The following is a 19,748-nucleotide window of genomic DNA, read 5'->3' on the forward strand; positions in this document are numbered from 1 at the left end:
CATCCAGAGCCTGCAGTCCTAACCTCTGGGTCGTATTGGATTCGAGCCATTATAAATGGCCATGACTACTCAGAAACATTGCCACAGTCACAGCTAACCTTTGTCCGGCCTAGATTATGTCCCAGTCACTATGCACGGTGCCTTTTCACCCTGACCACCGTGGCCAGTCTAGAACTATCATCGTGTCACGAAAGAGGAAACAGGGGCAAGCAGGAAACGACTTGTCCAGGGTCATGTAGTTTTAGAAGTGACATTTGGAATGGGTTTGAACCCAGGAAGTCTGGGTGGAAAAGCCAGGCTCCCAGCCCAGCGATTCAGAACCACCCAGAAACATACGGATGCCTGGACCCTGCACCCAGAGACGCCAATTTCATCGGTCTGGGTGCAGCCAGAACATGGGGGGTTTTATTGACAGTTCCTCTGGTGATTCTACTATGACAGCCACTGTCTTGACCACTGTGCTCTTTGGTCTCAGACAGAGCAAGATTTTTCCTGCTTCAGGCTGACATCCCAACAGTATCCTGTTGTGGGAAATCTAGGGCCGCCTTCACTTTTATTTATTTTATTTTTTAATTTTTTTAATGTTTTATTTATTTTTGTGAGAGAGACAGAGCATGAGCAGGGGAGGGGCAGAGAGAGAGAGAGAGGGAGACACAGAATCCCAAGCAGGCTCCAGGCTCTGAGCTGTCAGCACAGAGCCTGACGTGGGGCTCAAACTCGTGAACCACGAGATCATGACCTGGGCCAAAATCAGACGCCCAACCGCCTGAGCCACCCAGGCGCCCCTCCTTCACTCTGCTTCTGAGGAGCGGGGCCTCAGAAAACCCCAGAACCTTGGGGGAGCTTGCGGATGGAAGTTTTAGGCCTCCTGACTTTATGAGTGTGGTTTTGGACCAGGAGGCGGCAAAGGAGCCGGGACAGAGGGTGCTGCCGATACGTTTAATTGGTTCCAAGCTCTCCCCTTCATCATCTTGTGCTAGAGGAAAAAACCATGACTTTTCTTTCTGCTCTGGGCAACCCTTGTCCTTGTAAATTAAAACAGAAAACAATAGCGTTGGTCGTCTCTAGTCTAGTCATTATTTGGTTCCTCTTCTGATGTCCTAACGGCCGGCAGGTCTGCCCCGGCAGGAGAAAGAGGCCAGTTGGGTTTTGAGACCCGGGTCACTTCAGTTACAGCCCTAAACTCCCTCCGGGCTCAGATGTGAGCAGAATGTGGTGGACAAAGACACCAGTCTTCCGTGCGGGACCTGGGGACTTGGGGCACGCAGCGGGGAGCGGCATCCGGGGCGTATTTCAGCAGACCTGTGCTCCGCAGGGCTCGCCGCCTCCCCCACCCCCCACAAGCCTCACAGCACCATGAGCTGGGCACCCCGGATCTCTTTCCACCCAAGACCCGTTTAGTTTTCGGAGGTGGCGGGGTTGGAAATGACTCCTCTTCCGCAGATAAGAAGGGGGCGGGTCGGGTTTTCCGCAAGTGGCAGGGCTGGGATCCGAAGCCAGGTCGTCTGGATCAGGGCTCTCACCCCACACCCAGGCTTCTCCGGTCTTCCTCCTCCCGCCCGACAGAGTCTTGGGGCCGTGTGCCGGGGACCCGAGTGCAGGCGCCTCTGCAGGTAGACGGCAGCCCATTTCGCACACCTCTTTCTCACCCTGAGCTTGCTGTCGTGTGCTTTGCAGTCCGTAAGTCATGAACTGCAAGTGGATTTTTTTTTAAATTTTTTTTAATGTTTATTTATTTTGGGGACAGAGAGAGACAGAGCATGAATGGGGGAGGGGCAGCGAGAGAGGGAGACACAGAATCGGAAGCAGGCTGCAGGCTCTGAGCCATCAGCCCAGAGCCTGACGCGGGGCTCAAACTCACGGACCGCGAGATCGTGACCTGAGCTGAAGTTGAACGCTCAACCGACTGAGCCACCCAGGCGCCCCAACAAGTGTATTTTTCTTAACGGCACATGGCCCTGGTATCTAGATGTTTCTGCTTTAAAAGAGTCACCCCCATCTCAGTCTGGGGAGCCAGCAAGTGGGACCCCCGGTGCCAGCCCTGAGGAAGGCTAGGTCGTTTCTTCTCTTCCCTCAGAGCCCGCTGGCCAGTGTCGTTGCCATCTTGTACTCATTTAGGCTGATGGATCGGAAAAACCATCCAAGGGAACAAAACCACTATTCTCCCCAGGCTCTGGGCCTGAAGCCAGACAACCCGCAGCTAAAAGAAACCCTGACGCTCTCTGGAACTTTCCAAAGGGCACCCTTGGTGAATATGCTCCGGAGACAGAAAACTTCTACCCCCTGCCTGTTCCTGGTGGGACAGAGAAGCTCCCTCCTCCCCGGCACCAACCCTCTGTGCTCAAATGTCAAGTAAGAAACTGAGCCCGTTTGGCCCGCGGACTTTGGAAAGCCTGGACCAGATACTTCACGATGATTCATTTTCATTAAACTGCTGGAAGAGTCCAACAAACCCAAGTTACTTGTACTAAACCCCTGAGGCTCGGGGCCTGCTGGGGAGAGGCTGGGGTCACATTTCTTTTCCTGGGAATCAGCTCAGGAGTCTGGCCTTTACACTGGCGAACTCTCTAGACAAAGCCTGCGAGCCTGACCATGGATTTCACACACGCGTGGGGGCATTTCAGCCATCCGGTTGGACACGCACTCACGTCATTTTAGCAACTTTCAGGACAAGTACAGCTGGTCCGGTGCCTTTTTCTCATGCTTTTAATAGTCAAATTGGCCAAAGGGTTATTGACACCATTCAATATTTGGCCCATGAAACAATGAGGAAGGAGAATTAAGAGTCAGGTGGGTTCAGGACCTGATTCTAGTTCTCTGTCAATTTTTGGATGCACCCACCTGCTTTCTCTCCTTTCCCTTCCCTTTCCTTGAGCTGTTTCTCCTCTCCCCACCCCCACCTCCCCTCCTCCTCCCCTCCCTCTCCCTCCCCTCCCCCTCTCTCCTCCTCCCTGTCTCTCTCTCAGGACATAAGAGAGGAAACTAAGTCAGGACATGATTTTGAGTTGAGACCAGCAAGGGGAGAAGTTTGCCAGGCAGACAAATTGGGCCGGGAAGTGTGTTCTAGGTGGAAAGGAACAGGAAGTTCTAAGGCCCGGAGCAACCAGAGCCTCATATGCTTGAGAAGTGACAGTGGCTCGCTGGGGCCAGAAGCCCAAGGCAGGGTATGGTGAGACAGGGGATACGCTGGGCAGGGGACAGTTATGAAAAGTCTCAGGTTCTGAAACGTTTATGTTTTTATCCTTCAGACCAGGATTTCCTAACCTCCGCACTTTTAGCATTATGGGCTGGGCAATTCTGCATTGGGGCAGGGCTGTCCTGTGCATTTGGGATGTTCGGTGACATCTCTGGCCTCTGCCCATGAGATACGGGCAGCGTCTCCTCCACTCCAGATACGAGAGCCCAGACATTGCCAAACAGCCCTGGGGAGGCAGTGGAAGCCACTGTTCCAGGTGATAAGGAGCCCTGGAAGACTTAGGGGCAGGAGACTGACAGATTAGAAGGGCAGATCAGACAGATGGATTTAAGGGGCCGTGGCATGGGGAGATGGGGAGACTTCTATAGCAGCAGGGGAGAGAATGTGGGTCTGGCCTGGGACAGGGCAGCAAGGGTGGGGGGTGGTAGCAGACCAGGAGGCGGGATTAGGACGGGCCAGACACTGAAACCGATTGCATGGGGAGGGAGGGGGGTGCTGATGCTAGGTGAGTCCTTTAAAGCCATGACGTCTGGCCTGGGGGCCGCAGGGATAGGGGCCATCTGGGGAGGGGACATATGGGCCTTTGTGGACCACACAGCTCTGCCCATTCGTTCACACTTGCTCACTTGCAGATAGATGCATGTGCCCGCCCACACCCCCTCTGTCCATCTCTCCTTCTGCCACATCTGTGCACCTCCTCTCAGCTCACCTGTCCTCCCGCACTCTGCAGAGAAGCCACCGGCCACCCCTCAGTGAACCCGCCAGCTGACTCCCTCGGACTAACCTAACTCCCCGGTCATTTTGGGGGCACTCCTTAGCTCCTTTGGGGGCACTCCTGCTCCTGGAAGGCTGGGACTGGATCATGATCATTAGAGTTTACCATTTGTTGAACCATTTCCTGAGTTCTAGGCATTGTCTACATTCTGGAATTTAATCCGCACGAGAGCATGTTGCTGAAAAGGAACAAGGCTCAACAGGGGGAAGGTTGGCACCGGGTTTTGTCGCCTGCTACCCCGCAGGAGCTCCACGTGGCTTGTCTGCAGCCGTGTCACGGGCCCCCAACCCTCTCCGGCTCACAGAAGATGTGCAGAATGAGTTTGCGGAATCAGTGAGAGGGTTCGGGCCAGCCCATCACTGGTGGCAGGGCCAGGGTGAGATCCCAGGTCTGTCTGATCCCAGTTCTGTTCCAGGTTCTTCTATTTGCTTTCACGTTCTTGCAAATAATAGGCATCGGTCTTGAAATGGATGAGTAAATGATCAAATGAGTGAATGAAACACACCTCCACAAATTTAGATGGTGGTGGCCTCCACAAATTTAAACTCCTGCCCAAGGATAAGCTAACCAAGTTTCCAGACTCAGGGTACGGGTTTCCCCACCAGGGTAGCATCTTCCGGTGCCTCTGCTCCCAGCGAGTGCGGCCATCTATCTGCCTCTGATTCTGCGGGCTCCTCTGAGACCCAGGCGTCCAAACTATTCCAAGCCCGCATTTTTTAAGCTGCTCTGGAGCCTTTTCTTCCCCTTAGGCACAGAAAGCCAATTTTATTTTGCCAGGAAAGTAAAGACAGTTTCTGGAAGTCTCACATTTCCTCTAAGGAAAACCTGTAACTCAGGTTTGTTGAGGGGGCCTGTTGTTCAAGGGGTCTCAGCTTTGGCTGCCCAGTAGAATCACCTGGAGAATTTAAAAGATGCTGGTGCCCAGGCCCACTCCCCATGGGTTCTAATTCAGTTGGTTGAGAGGGGGGCCCAGATGTCAGTAATTGTCACAAAGCTTCTCTGTGTGATTTTTTTAAAGGTTTATTTATTTATTTTCAGAGAGAGAGAGAGAGCAAGAAAAAGAGAGGGAGTTCACGAGTGGGTGAGGGGCAGAGAGAGGAGAGACAGAATTCCAAGTGGGACTGGAACTCACAAACTGTGAGAACACGACCTGAGCCGAAATCAAGGGTCTGGACGCTTAACCGACTGAGCCCCCCAGGGGCCCCTCTGCGTGATTCTCATGAGCAGATTGAGAACCCTGTTTTGTTGATGGGCCTGCAGGTTACATTCTCTGCACCTCGTATTTCTCTTCTGGAGGGAGGGAGTGAGGAGAAAAAGGAGGGAACGGAAGAGGGGTGGGGAGGGGTGGGAGAGAGAGAGACAGACAGAGATACAGACAGGCAGAGAGATGGTCGACTACCGCCGGTTTATCCACTGTGGGCGTGTGAACTTTTGCCTTTGGTGTGACTTTCTTTTGGGTGAACTACTGTGGGGAAGGATAGATGGCGAAGCTGCCTCTGGCCTGTATCGCTGGTGTGCGCGTATCAATCAGCCACTTTCTGAAAGGACCGCTGGCCGAGAGCAAAAGGCCCTGCAGGACGAGACAAAGGGAAGCTAGGTTCCCGCGTGGAAAGTGGCTGGTTGCCCTGGACGGTGTCAAAGGGTGAGGACTCCCCCAGGTCGGAGGAGGAGCTGCTGAGAGGTGGAGTGAGGGCGCGGGGGAGGCTGACCCTCTGTCCTTCCTGGGTCCTCTTGCTTTAGAAGGTGGATTATTGAATTTAGCAAATGAGGTGGTGAGCACGTGTCCCTGATCCAACAGTCTGCTCTGAGCTAACCAGGCCTGAGTGCCAGGCCCAGGCTTAGCACTGCAGACCCGGGACCCAGGATGGCTCGTCCACCCTCTCACCCTGGGAGAACCTTGCATGCGGTCAGCCCTAACGCCTCAGGGGCAGGCATGGCCTGGGGAATGAGCCAGGAGCCGCAGGAACCGGGAGGGTTGAAAGGCCCGTGCCGGGAGTGATCACGGAGGCCTCCCAGAAGAGGTGACATTGGAGCTGGGCCTTGAAGGGTGTTGACAGTTTGCAGCCTCTGAGTGTGGAGTGCTGTGGAGGGCAGGCAGGGACCAGTTCTGGGTGCCCTCGAAGCTCCCTCCGCTCCCGATACTTGTCACACTTTATTGGGACTGTGCATTCAATGCTGCCTCGGTTGCTACACTATAAGCCCCCCACACAAGGCACTACGTGCAAGGAGTCCGCACTGTGCTGCTGAGGCCCGGGATGAGGCTGTTTACAGCAGGCACTCACTAAGGAATGAATGATCGGGGTGCAGACGGCTCTGCCTTACCAAGCTGTTCCCTCTTCCTCAGAAACAATTCTGCTTTCTTTGTCTTCCCCGGTCTGCGGTTTCATCGGTTGGTCTTCCTTGACGTTTGGTTAGACCCTAATGACGTTGATTAGCCATGAGCAGCTGGTCATTTTGCGTGCGATTCTGTTTACTGTTTCTTCACCATAGATTGTGTGAGAGACCCCGCTCTTCTCAAACCTCATCTGTGTTTTATTTGTTTTCCTTACTCTAACCCCGCTATTCTCAAACCTCATTTGTATTTTATTTGTTTTCCTTACTCTAAAATAGGATATGCCGTATTGTAGGGGAGTGCATGTCAGTAAGGGACGGTTCCAGAATGTCACAAACTGAACACAGCCATGTTCCCAAGCACCCAGAAACATAACTGACCGGCGTCCCAGAAACTCCTACTGTGTCCCCTCCCGTTCAGTACCCGCATCCCCACCCTGCCTGCACCCTTCCTGACTTCTAACACCTTAGGTTACCTTGGCCCGTTATAGTTTGTGTGAGCAGAATCAGACAGAAAGTCCTGACTTCCTCAGGTTCGGTGTTCACTTCCTTCTCATAGGATTGTACGTGAGGGGTCCATCCACAGACAGCCGGTGGTTTTGTAATATTCCATTTTATGAACGTATCATGATCGATCCATGCTGCTATTGATGGATATATGAGTATTCTCCAGTTTGAGATTATTGTGATTAATGCTGCTGGGAACATTCTAGAACATGTGTTCTGGTGAACATACGTACACATGTCTACTGAGTAAATACCCAGGAGTGGACTTGCTAGGGCTCGGGATATGCACGCCTTTAGCTTTTAGATGAGAAACGTTTATCGTCATCTCAGTCTCTGGACCAAGGGATTCGTAAGCTCAGCAACATGAAGGTTTTGGACTGGACAATTCTTTGTTGTCGGAGGCCGTCCTGCCCGTGAAAGGACGTGAAGGCTGTCCCGGGCGTTGTAGGATGTCCCTGGCCTCTATCCTCCAGATGCCGGTAACACAGCCTCCAGACTTTTCCTGTTATTTCCGTCTTCTCTCCAGGACCAGGCATGCAGGTGGCACTCAAGAGATTTTTGTCACACCGAAAATTTTTGTTCTTGCTTAAAAGAGACAGCCTGGAGTGGGAAGACCTCCCCGATGGTTTCCTGGCCCAGGGCAGGATGGCGTCGAGCAGGCCCAAACGATGCAGGGCAGGGGCCGGGGGTGGGGCGGCCCACGGCCGGCTTCCGTCAACGTGCGCTCTCGGGGGGCCGGCCTGTGGTCAAGGCCTCGGTCACCCTGTGTGACGACACCGTCTTCCCCGGCCCCCTCTCCTCCTCCGGGCAGGCGTGGCGTCCTGCACCTTCACGAGAGCGGCGGGATCCACGACATCGGCCTGCCCCAGTGGCAGCTCTTGCTGTGTCTGATGGTCGTCGTTGTCACCCTGTTTTTTAGCCTCTGGAAGGGAGTGAAGACATCAGGAAAGGTAACACCTTTCTTTCTCTTTCAGTTCGGAGGTTGGCCCGAAAGCAACAGTTATCTTCTAGCTATGACTAGCTGGTTGGTGAAAAGAAAAGGCGGACGTAGAAGGACAGAGCCTGGGTCTGCCCCCACCCCAGCTCTGCCGCTGGCTAACCGGGAGACCCCAGACAAGTCCCTCCCCTTCCCCAAGCCCAAGGCTCCCCAGCAGTAGGGGGGGGGGGTGCATCAGGGCTCCCACATTCAAGCCAAAGCTCCCCGATAGCAGAGACCAGGGAATGGGACACCACAAGGGGCTCAGAAAAGGCCTAAAGCAACCTATTGACGTGTGATTGATAAATCATGACTTCCGGCCCCAAACTTGATGCAAACTTGCATCCTTCTCTGGAACACAACCATTTCCCTCACTGTAAAAATCGGTGTGTGTAGTCTGGCACAGTGCTGAGTGCCCACAGGGCTCTAGGTTTCCTGGGGAGAGGGGCACGGGGTAAAATGACATAGGAGGGCCACGGGAGTTGGCGTTTTGTCCTGGGTGACCCTTCCTCCTGTCCCCTGTATTCAGTTCCTCGGGGTGGAGTGTATCCACTTCATGATCCATGTTGATTCTGAGCCCGGGGAGCATCATGAGAACAACAACCCCGTTTGGGCCCCGTGGGGTCCACGTGGAACTTCACTGTACCAAAGAGGCTGTAGTTGAAAAACGCTCTTTCCCACGTTTTGATTGGCAATTGCTGTGTAACAACACACCCCAAGATGCCGTGACGTACAGTAACCATTTTGTTATGTCTCATGACCCCGTGGGTTGACTGAGATCAGTTCGGTGGGTCTGCTGCCCCACGTGATACTGCCTGGCTGCATATCTGGGGGTTCGGCCGAGCTGGAGCGTCCAAGATGGTGCGTGCTCATGGACGGCAGTTGGTACTGGCTGGGAGCCCAGCTGGAGCCATCAACCAGAGCATCTTGGGCTGTTTCCACGTAGCCTCTCCAAGCGGTCTGGGCTCCTCACAGCATGGCACCGAGTTCCGAGAGCAAGTTCCAAGCAGACAAGCCCTAGTGTGCAAGTAGCTCTTCCAGCCTCTGCTTGCATCATGCTTACCGTTGGCCCGGTAGCCAAGATAAGTGTTGTGGGAAAGCCCAGCGTCGGTAACGGAGGGGACTGACACCGGTGTGGGTTCACTGGGGGTCAGGAGGCAGCAATCTACCATAATCAGGCAGGTGGGGATTTGTGAGAAGCTTCGTTAGGCGAGTGATGTGGAAAGTGGCGTGCATCAGGGTATTCCTGAGTCCTTGGTATCCTAGAGTCCTTGGTATCCCCGGTATTCCTAGAGTCCTTGGTAATGCCATTGAGAGCAGAGATAATGGCAGGGGTCCAGTAGCCATTGGGGATGAAATCTGTCAAGAAAGGCTTGACGTGGAGCTTTCTATCAGCATGTTGGAGACCCAGTGTCTGCCCCAAGGAGGAACCCAAATAAAATGCGGACTGGAGCTGGGAGCAATTCCGAGGTAGGGCAAAACCAGGCTAGGACCACTACCATCCTGACACCCGGCACATAGTAGGTCTTCAATAAATACTAATTGAAGGATTCATGAGCAAAGGAGGTTAAGTAGGCAGAAAGAAAGAAGGATGGGTGGATAAATAAGTTGGGAAGCTCATGAAGTGTTCTTTCGAATTCAGTACAACTTACTAAGCATTTATGAACACCTACTATGTGCCAGGCTTGATGCTAGTGATGCAAGAATAGACCAGACAGATTCTTTCTCCAGGTGCTTATGGTCTTCTGTGTGTTACGGACAGACATAGGTCAACCAGTGCCACTAGTTTCTTGAGTCTTCATCCCGAGACATGTGTGTGTCCCCTCTAAATAAACAGTGACGGTCACAAACTGTGCACACTATTCTATGTCCTGGTTTTTTGTTTGTTTGTTTGCTTTTGCTTTTTGTCTTTTTTACTGTACCGTGGAGATACCTTCACATCCGGGAGTCAAGATGCATTTTAGTTGAAATACCAACTGGATTTTTCAGCTGTCCTTATATCGATTTAGCAGGTCACCACGGTTTTTTAACAAGAAAATGGCCTAGATCGTAACAGAATGCATTGCACGTAGTAAAGGAAGAGCTGGCTGGCTTGCAGAATTTGGATTTCAGCCCTAGCGAGCCACACGTTGGTGTGGATTTCGTCTCGGTGTTCAAGATTTTTTCTTACCGTGAGTGGTCAAAGAAGTGAGAGATGCTGCATCAGAATGAGCTCTTGGAACCTGACAGGGGCCGTAAAGACCACGAGAAAGGGACATTTGGCCCAGGTCTCTAAGGACAGGAGCAGGTAGGGATGGGACAGAGGGAAGGGGTTTTCAGTGGAAGGAACTGCCTGAGTAAAGCCACAGAGGCGCGGAAGCCCTGGCCAGCCTTGTCCAGCCTCTCTGCACCTTTCCTGGGTATCAGGAGAAGGGCTCTCCCGGCCTCTGCGGGTGGCAGAATTGCAAGATGCATGATCTTTCCCACTGCTTCTGGCCTGAGCCTGAGGCCACCACAGCCTCTAACATTGCATCCCAAGGTTAAGTGCCCGACAGCCATCGCCGAAGTTGGTACAGCCGGCCCCACCTAGGGTAGCACTTGCTGGGAGCAGAGTGTGAGTTGTCTGCAGGGAGCCGGATGATAAGAAAGAGCACAGCTGAGCCCGCTCAGTTCCTCCGCACCTCCTTTAAGGAGGTAAGCCCTCCCCTTCAGAGTGTAATGAGTTGGGCGGGGAGGGGGGGATATTGCCCTAGGGAAACCCTCCACCCCACATTTTGTGTAAATCTCCCCAGTGTTCTGGCCTCTGGTGGCTGAAAGGGAAAAGGCCCCTGGCAGTCCGTGGGGAGGGAGCTTTCCAGAATGGGAAGCTTCACTCAGGACGTTCCTGTGCCCCGTCTTGAATTGCTTTTATAAACTAGCTCATGAGAAAATCAAGAGCATTCCGTGTATCTGCCCAGACTACATCTGGAACGGGACGGAGCTGTTCTTAGCAGGCTTCCACAGCCACAGAGACGGCCCAAAATGAGTTGCAAATGTTCACACTTCCTGTCTTGGCAAGTGAAGGCTCTGTGTCTGGGAGGAGTTGTGACTCCATGGGACAGCTATGATGGTGGGGGGCAGGGCACGGTCTGAATCAGGGAGAGGGGCTGCCCCAGATCACACACACACTGACCTTGGCCCATTGACCACCTCGGGGTAGAGGGCAGAGGCTTGAGTGGGGAGTTGGCCCCCAGGGAGTCACTCTGGAAGCACGGGCACTGTTGTTGGCAATCCTGGAGTCCTGCCTGCCCCCCCCCCCGTCCCCCATCTCATGAGTCCTTAGTTGAACTGGCTCTTAAACCATAAGCCCAGTCACCGAGCCCCCTAAATGTCAGACCAGAAGGCACCTTCAGGCCATCTACTCCAACCTGCTTGGACACATGGGGAAGCTGAGGCCTGGAGGGGGACAGGATTTCACCGCAGTCTCTCGCGTGGCTAAGACTTGATCTTGGGTCCCATGTATACACTGGAGTGAGTGGTCGACAACATGGCTTTGTGGCCAGACCACCTGGGTTGGAGTCCGGGCGCCATCGTTTCCTGCTGGGTGACCCCGGAATTAATGCCGCTCTCTACTGATATACTTGTGCCAACCTCTAGGGCCACTGGGAGGATGGAGGAGAGGTCCTTGGTACCACGCTGGCAGATGGAAATCGATCAATAAATGATCTCCATCCTGCCTTTGTCTCCTTCCCCAGCACCCCTTCCAGTGCTCTTCCCCCCCCTCAGAGGACTAAAGGCTCCGTAGACTCTGTGTGCATTGGAGGGAGGCGTGGGCTCAGGCTCCCATCTGCTCTGTTTACATATTGTACTAAGTGTTCAGACATCTTGGGCTCCCCTAGGCCTGGAGATAAATCAAGACAACAGAACTGGCTGGGCGTGGCCACCATGCTCTGCCCACTGGACTGCCAGGCTGTGGGCTGTTTGGGCGGACGGGAAGAGACAGAACACCCCTCAAATTCTGGCAGAGTGTGGTGGGGTTGGGGAGAAAACTGGACCGATTAATAAAAAGCCACCCGAGTTTTAGAATTTTTATTTTTAGGAATTTTTAAATTTTTAATATTTCTTTTTGAGAGAAAGAGAGGGGCGGGGGGAGTGGAGAGGGGTAGGGAGAGAGGGAGACACAGAATTCAAAGCAGGCAGTAAGCTCTGAGCCGTCAGCACAGAGCCTGACTCCGGGCTCGAACTCACGAATCACGAGATCATAACCTGAGCTGAAGTTGGATGCTTAACCAACTGAGCCACCCAGGCACCCTGAGTTTTAGAATTTTTAAGTAGAAAGGTCATTTGGTTACTTGGAAGTTTTAAGCCATAATTTTTTTAAGTTCACTTATTTATTTTGAGAGAGAGGGAGAGAGAGAGAAAGCAAGAGCTAGGGAGGGGCAGAGAGAGAATCCCAAGCAGGCTCCGTGCTGCCAGTGAGGAGACCAATGCGGGGCTCAAACCCCCAAACCGTGGGATCACGACCTGAGCCAAAACCAAGAGCTGGATGCTTAACCAACTGAGCTACCCAGGCACCTGCCCCCCTGGTCATTATTCTACCCAAGCCTTCCCACTAATGGTTCAATACAAGCTGTTCCTCGCTTCCTTTAGTGACTCGACTGGACCCAGTATAATGGAGAATATCATTTGCATAGGAGCAATGAATGTGCTACAGTTTTTATACCCTGGTGTTTTCTCATGTAACATCAGTACATACTCCTCACCGCATGAACCTTGTAGGTCTTCATTATTAGTGCAACTGTCCCTAAAGTCCAGTTCGGAGGGTCACACATTTGGAATCAGTAGAGGCTAAATCAGTGCAGTGTTGTGGTGACAAAGCACGGACATTTCTCATCTCTGTGTTAGAGTAGACTTCAGTGGTGAATCCGAGCAGTGCTTCTCAACCTTTAGTGCCCATAAGAATCACAGGGAGGGCTTGTCAAAACCCAGATTTCTGGGTGTCTCCTTGGGAGTCTGACTCCGTGAGGGTGGGGTGGGAGTTCGCATTTATGACAAGTTCCCAGGCAATGCTGATGTCTGTGGTTCATGGGCCTCACCTTGATGTAGGCAATCCTTTGCCCCATGCCTGGCTCTCTGGCAAGATTTGCACACCTTCAATAACAGGGACCGTGCCGTCTCCCTGGGAAGCTCATTCTCTCTTTAGAGAGATCCAGTCATTAGAAAGTTCTTCCTTTTATAGGGCGAAGATCTTCGTTGTGATTACCAACCATTGGTTTGAGTTTGGCAGCCTGGAGCCAGACAAATTCTAGCCCCTGTGCGTAGAAGCACAAGGTGGGTGAGAAGCTGGATTTGAGGCAGTGGAAAGCAGCGGCCTCCCTTGGGGACTGAGGACACTTTGCCCAAACAATGGGCTGCTTGTCTGTCTTTTCATCTCCTGGTCCCAGATGGACCAAGTCTGGCTTCTTGTGGCCAGAGATGCACTGCCAGTTAAAATTTGGAGAGCAGAGATGACAGAGCTCAGGGTACAGACTGGGCACATGTTAGTATGAGCTCGCAGTTGGCCAAGGATCTTTTCACACAAGATTTTAGGCAGCTGAACTCACTACCACCTTCCATTCTGAGAACTTTCAATAAGACTCAGATGGTTTCGCTTTGAATACATATGCAAGGACAAGAGAAGTTCCCCTTTCTTGATGCTTGACTGCAGTCAGGGTTACAGCTCAGTCATGTCCCCATGGTCCTTGTGTCCTGATAGGTACCAAATTAAATCCATGTTGGAGCCTCAGACATGAGTAATGAGTGCTGCCTGCACATCCCCTGGGAGGTGCCTTGGAGTCACACCAAGGATGTTTTTTGGTGCGTGGAGTATGGTCTCACCTGGCCTGCAGCTGTGGACGTGAAGTGTAGGGGAACACAGCAGTTAGGACCAACGCAAGGATGTGTGAGGGCTCCTCCTGTGCCTGTCACCAAGGAGTTAGACCCATTTGTTCCAGTTTAGGGGAATAAATCCAGGATTAATGCGGAGCCACCCAGATGCAATGGTTTCACTTTCCAAGGCATGTCTCCCTCCTTATTTGTTTTTGGCAATTTGTCCTCCCGTTCCTGCACTTTTTGAAAACAATGGAAACCTAAATCTTATATCCACAAAGACCCCCCCCCCCCATAGAATCAGGGAACAATGGAGGAACGGCTGGATAACATGAAACAAGATGCTGATTCCTCTTCTGGTTCCCTCAGAAGACATGACCAACCACTGATGCGTTTAGTTATTCCCTGCTCAGTTGCTCGTTCATTCACTTGCTCCTTCTTTCATTTGTTCTTTGACTAACTCGGTCATCCACTGACCCTCAGAATTATCACTGACTCACTCATCCATCTACTCACCCATATGCTGAATAATTCACTTACCTAACCACACGTCTACCCAACTATATATCCAACCATCCAACCATCCAACCATCCAATCATTCATCTATACAACTGCCCAATCATCCATCCATCCATCCACTCATCCAATCATTCATCTGTACCACTGTCCAGCCATCCATCCATCTATCCAACAAATGTTTCTTTAAGCATTCATGTATGCCATGTGCTGGGGGTACAAACTGGAAAAATATAGGGATTTTGCTTCCAAGGAGCTCCTGGTCTACCAGGAAAGACAGACAGAGAGGATAAATCCCAGTCCTTCAATGTCGGTATGGAAAACAGAATTTTGTTTTGCAAATCTCAGTTTTTGGGTTGAGCCCATTATCTTTCTAGGCCAGCAAAGAACTTAACCTGTGGTCATGTTTCAGGGCTTCCATATTCTCCCCAGGAGTGTGTGAAGATTCTGGGGACTGCATAGTGCCAGGGCTTGGGGAGGAGGGGCTCTCTGGTTCTTACGTCATGTGTCCTCTTTTGTTTCAGCTGGGTCTTCTTGGGTCCTGCCTAACCCAGCCCTGAGCACATTTCACAGTCTTCTTTCTCTAAGGCTCTCCATGGCTGCACCTGCCTATAGCAGTGATTTTTAAACCTTGACTGCACATTGACATCACGCGGGGGAAGAGGGGGAACTTATAAAACATACTGAAGTACAGGCCACACTCCAAGCCAATTAAATCAGAAACCCCAAGAATAGGATCTGAACTTGGACATTTTTAACAATAGCTTCCCCCAGAGTATTCTGATGCGTAGCCAGGGGTGAGAAGGGACAGTGAGGTTTGTCGTCGTCCTAAATCTGTCCCGAGAAAAAGGAAGGCCAGAGAGCCTTCTTTCTGCTCAGCCACACACCTCCCTTCTCGGGCAGTGAGTTGGGAGGAGATGTTTGAATGAAGAAAGAGGAGCCGGAGAGAGGTGGGAGGGAGGAAGGGAGGAGGGAAGGAGGGAGGAGGGAGCAAGGGTGGAGAGCATTAGGCGTGGGTGTGCTTAGATCTGCCTGGGGCAACTTGAAGGGGTCAGTAGAGGCCGCTCATCAAAGAGGAGGCACCGGGGACCGTGAGAACCTAGTCTTCGTCCCGGCTGCCCCCGCTCCACGGCCGTGCTACCCCGGTGTGCGGACTCTCCCACTTGGTCCTGAGCCGTGGGAGTGGCCTCATCCAGAGAGGGGGCTTGTGGCACGCGTGAAGGAAGGAGTGGGGAGGGCACGGCCGGCCCCCTGGGCGAGAGCCTGACCCCCACCCCACCCCCAGCGCCCGCGTGGCGGCGGAGCCCGGCTCTCACAGCAAGCTTGTCCGCCGCCAGGTGGTGTGGATCACGGCCACGCTGCCCTACCTCGTGCTGTTTGTGCTCCTGGTCCATGGCATCACGCTGCCTGGTGCCTCCAACGGCATCAACGCCTACCTGCACATCGACTTCTACCGCCTGAGAGAGGCCACGGTCAGTGACGAGGGACCACGCACCCGTGGGTCAGGGTTGGGGAGGGGCCTCAGCGTGGGCAGCCGTAGGCACCCTGCTCCTAGGTCTGCCATAAACTTGTGGCATCGCCTGGGATGGAGGGTGGACCCTTCCCTCTCCCTGCTGCTGCTTCTCCGTCTGACCGACGCCCATTTGATTCGTCCCTGCTGGTCTCCCAGCTGTGATGGCCCGGGATTCTGTGGCTCCATGTGGTGATCTGTGCAGAACTTTCCAAAGGGAGGCAATGCTCCGTCCCGGGTCCTGACACCTGCTCTGGCCTCCTAGCCCACCCCAGCCATCCCAGCCTTAATTCCCGCCTCCAGCCCCCAGCCCTGCCTCTGCTGCCATCCCATGATGTCAGCAGAACAGCAGAAGCAGCAGCTGCAGCCACAGGGCGCTCTGGACCCCGCTGACTCTCCCCCCCCCCACCCTGCCACAGCCTCCTCCAGCTCACTGTCCTACCCAGAGACACAGACTAAGTGAAGATGGGGTGAACGCGGAGTGGAGTCCGCAGCAGTGGAACGAGGCTGGGATCAGAGTGTTGGAGGTATCCGGTGCCTTGAGCAGCTTCCAGCCGCGGCTGAGATCATTTCCCCCTCCTCCCTGAGGCCGGCCTCAGGGACAGCAGCTCAGCATTGCCCCCTCACTCTTCCCAAAGGCTTCTTCACAGTCTGTCTGAACCCACAGCGATCCTGGCAGGTGGGAGCCACATAGGCTTAGGAGGGACGCAGCTTAGTACTCACCTCCCATAGTGATAACGCTCCAACACACCACAGTGTTACAGTCCAATAACCAAGAGGGAAGCCTATTTCCTTAGTAACTGTCAGAAAGATGACCGAGCTTAAGACCCGAACCAGTCTTGTAAATTGTGAAGCAAGCCGGCGTTCGGTTTGTTCTGCACCCGTTTAAATATCTTGTCTTCGTGACGCGTAGACGCTGAGCCCATATGCTGTCTCAGGGAGCAGACCCGATCTCCTCCGTCAGATTGCGTCTCTTGTTACAACGTCGGCTTGCAGAGTAGGGGAAGCCTAGGAGACGTGAGGGAGGTCCAACCCGCGTGCAGATCTCTGCTCGAGTGAGCTGGGTGTAATTCCCACCCCCCCCCCCGACCCCGTGCGGGTGAGGAAACTGGTATATAAAGACGTGAAAATGACCAGGGCTAGAAGTTGGAGGGGGGCTCAGATCTCCGGGGTTCCAGCCATGTGCTTCCATCACCCAAAAGATGGGAAAAGTAACTCCACTGGCCCCCCGAGGAAGTCACCGCGGCCTGCGGGCTGGTTTTGAGACAGTAGGAGTCCCTGTCTCTTTTCTGAAGATGCCGTCTCTGTAACTCCTGAGATGTTCATACCCTTTGCCCTCACTCCATCCACATGCTAGCCTAGAACTGTGAGTTTATAAACTTTCTTTGGAAGTCAGGACATCAAACTGAACGAGTGAGTTCCTCCAGGGTGAGCTCATTCGTGGCCACCGAAGGCCGGAGCTGCTGGAGGGACCGCAGGCCTCTCTCCAAGGTCGCTTTGTGCAAGTTTCGGGGCAGTGGCGTGGCTGCCCGTCGCTGGTTCCGACCTCGTTTCCTCAGGTCTCAAGAGCATCCCTGGGGCCCGCCAGCCATCCCGGAGCAGTGAGGTGGTGCTGTTCTGTAGGCAGCAGAGGGTGATGGCTTTTGTCTGCCTGTTTCAGGTGTGGATCGATGCGGCGACTCAGATATTTTTTTCCTTGGGGGCTGGATTTGGAGTCCTGATTGCATTTGCCAGTTACAACAAATTTGACAACAACTGTTACAGGTAAGATCCTTGGTGGGGCTCTGGAAAACTCTAGACCTGGGGACCGACTCCTGCAGGGGTGGGAAAGAGGGTTCCGGTCTGGGGCGAGTCCACTCTTCTTCCTCTGTCAAATGAGGCAGAGTGGACCTTCCACGAACTGCAGAGTGGGTGACCTCTGACATGGCCTAAGGGGGTCCTAACGAATGCATTTTAATTCAGGACACCTCTTCAACAGGCAAGGTGGGTGCTGGGAAAAGTGAGGCCACAAGACCTGGGAGGTCATGGGGACGGGTAGTTGGGGCAGAGGAGCACCGTGTGCCCTTCAAGAGCAGACAACAGCGTCCGGACACCCAGACAGGCAAGGACTGGTCACATGGGAGGTGCGGGTCTGGCAGGGTCAGAGGTAAGGCTGCAGGGTGGACAGAGAAGTCTGTGTAGGACCCCAGAGTCAAAAGGCCACATTCCACGTTCTAGCTCGGTTCTAGGTGAGCAGTTAACATTGCCTCCCCTGGGCCCAGTGCCGTGACAGTCTCGGACTTGGGCACAAATTGGGCTGAGTCCCGTCACCCGGCGAAGGCTTAAGACAGAATCACACTGGGGCACCTGGGTGGCTCAGTCGGTTAAACATCACCGACAGTGTGGAGCCTGCTTGGGATTCTCTCTCTCCCTCTCTCTCTGCCCCTCCCCTGCACACTCACTCTCCCCCTCAAATGAATAAACATTAAAAAAATAAAAGAGACGCCTGTGTGGCTCAGTCAGCTCAGTGTCCAACTCTCAATCTTGGCTGCTGCTTGGGGTTCCCTCTCTCCCCCTCTCTCTCTGCTCCTCTCCTGCTCGAGCTCTTTCTGTCTCAAAAATAAATAAGTAAACATTTTTCTAAAAGACAGAAGCACACCATCCCCTGGTGCGTGACAAAGTGGGATGGATGCATGCCAGCGGGCAGGCTGTAGGCAGGCCAGGGAAGTGGGGTGGTCGGCAAGAGCATGGAGGGGAGTGTGAGGTGAGCCTTGCCAGAAGGCTGGGGATTGTGACGGAGGGACACAGAGTGGAGGGCACGCGTGGTGGGGAGACGCCTGAGCGAAGCCAGGGAGGTGCTGTGTTCGTGGGCCAGCAAGTCGACTGGTATGTTTTGTCCTAAGACTGCATCATGGAAAGGAAGGCAGGCAGGAAGGTTGGGTCACTTTTTCTTGAAGCTTATTTATTTATTTTGGTAGAGAGAGAGAGAGAGAGAGAGAGCACAAGCAGGGGGAGGGGCGGGGGCGGGGATAGAGAGAATCCTAAGCCCGCTCCATAGCGTCAGTGCAGAGCCCGACGCGGGGCTCGAACCCACAAACCACGAGATCATGACTTGAGCCGAAGTCAAGAGTCGGACGCTTGACCGACTGAGCCACCTAGGGTGCCCCAAGGTTGGGGCATCTTAATGAAGCTCTTGAAGGCCTTGAAGTCGAGCAGCATGGGGGAGCTACAGACAGTTGGTGGAAGTGGAAGGCGGGGCATGTGATTCCCCAACAAGAGCTTGCTACCAGCCCCTGGTCCCAACGTGTTTCACCCAAAAGCTGTCAGTCCGTCTCCTGAACCTGCACGTCCTGACCCGCTGGGGCGCTGGGGTCCCTGTGGCCGCAGGGAAACTGGGGGGGGGGTGGCATTTGAGGCAGCCATTGCGTAGCCAGTGCGGGGCTCAGGGAGCAGGTGGGGCATCGGGCGACGTGAATGAACGGCGCTTCTCTCCCCCAGGGACGCCCTGCTCACCAGCACCATCAACTGTGTCACCAGCTTCATCTCTGGGTTCGCCATCTTCTCCATCCTTGGTTACATGGCCCATGAACACAAGGTCAACATTGAGGACGTGGCCACCGAAGGTGGGTGGGCGGACGCAGCCCACGAAGGGCGGGGGCTGTGGGAAGGAGAGGGCTGGGCGTGGAGGCTTCCAAATCTTCCAGCTGCCTCTGAGGCTGTCAGTTGGGAGTTCCCGGCAGCCCTGGCCCCTGCTTATGTAACAGAACCTTCCCTGAGTCGGGCTAGGCAGGATCGATTTTGGAGCTGAGCGCTTGACAGCCCTTCATCAGTTCTCACACCGCCGTGGGTGGTAAAGTGTTAATCGGCCCACTTTACAGGTGAGAAAACTGAGACTCAGGCTGTGTGAGCTGCCCAAGGTCACCCAGCTAGTGAGCAGTGGTGCTAGTGTTCAAGCCCTGAGCTGTCCGACTCTGGAGACTGGCCTTCCCTACTGTTTCTCGTGGTCTTATGGCCACAAAGAGGTTGAGGCCCGGGAGGGAACTCTAATGGACCCCGAGGACCACAAACTTTTCAGGGTAGGAGGCTCCCTGAGGGTGTGCGGGGATGATGGGCCTCGCGGCCTGGAGCCTG

General features: G+C 53.8%; 1 protein-coding gene across 3 annotated transcripts in view; it reads left to right on the forward strand.

Annotated features, from left to right (window-relative positions):
- The window catches only part of SLC6A2 (solute carrier family 6 member 2), a 51,913-nt gene that overhangs the window by 21,765 nt on the left and 10,400 nt on the right, over positions 1 to 19,748 (forward strand). For all 3 annotated transcript variants that reach the window (XM_045045425.1, XM_023245163.2, XM_023245162.2), the window contains exons 5-8: positions 7,621 to 7,759; positions 15,466 to 15,600; positions 17,299 to 17,402; positions 19,116 to 19,240. In XM_045045425.1, coding sequence (XP_044901360.1) covers positions 7,621 to 7,759; positions 15,466 to 15,600; positions 17,299 to 17,402; positions 19,116 to 19,240 — 503 coding nt within the window. The remainder of the gene's footprint in view (positions 1 to 7,620; positions 7,760 to 15,465; positions 15,601 to 17,298; positions 17,403 to 19,115; positions 19,241 to 19,748) is intronic.

Source organism: Felis catus, chromosome E2 (genome assembly GCF_018350175.1).
Source record: "Felis catus isolate Fca126 chromosome E2, F.catus_Fca126_mat1.0, whole genome shotgun sequence".
NCBI classification, from domain to species: Eukaryota; Metazoa; Chordata; class Mammalia; order Carnivora; family Felidae; genus Felis; species Felis catus.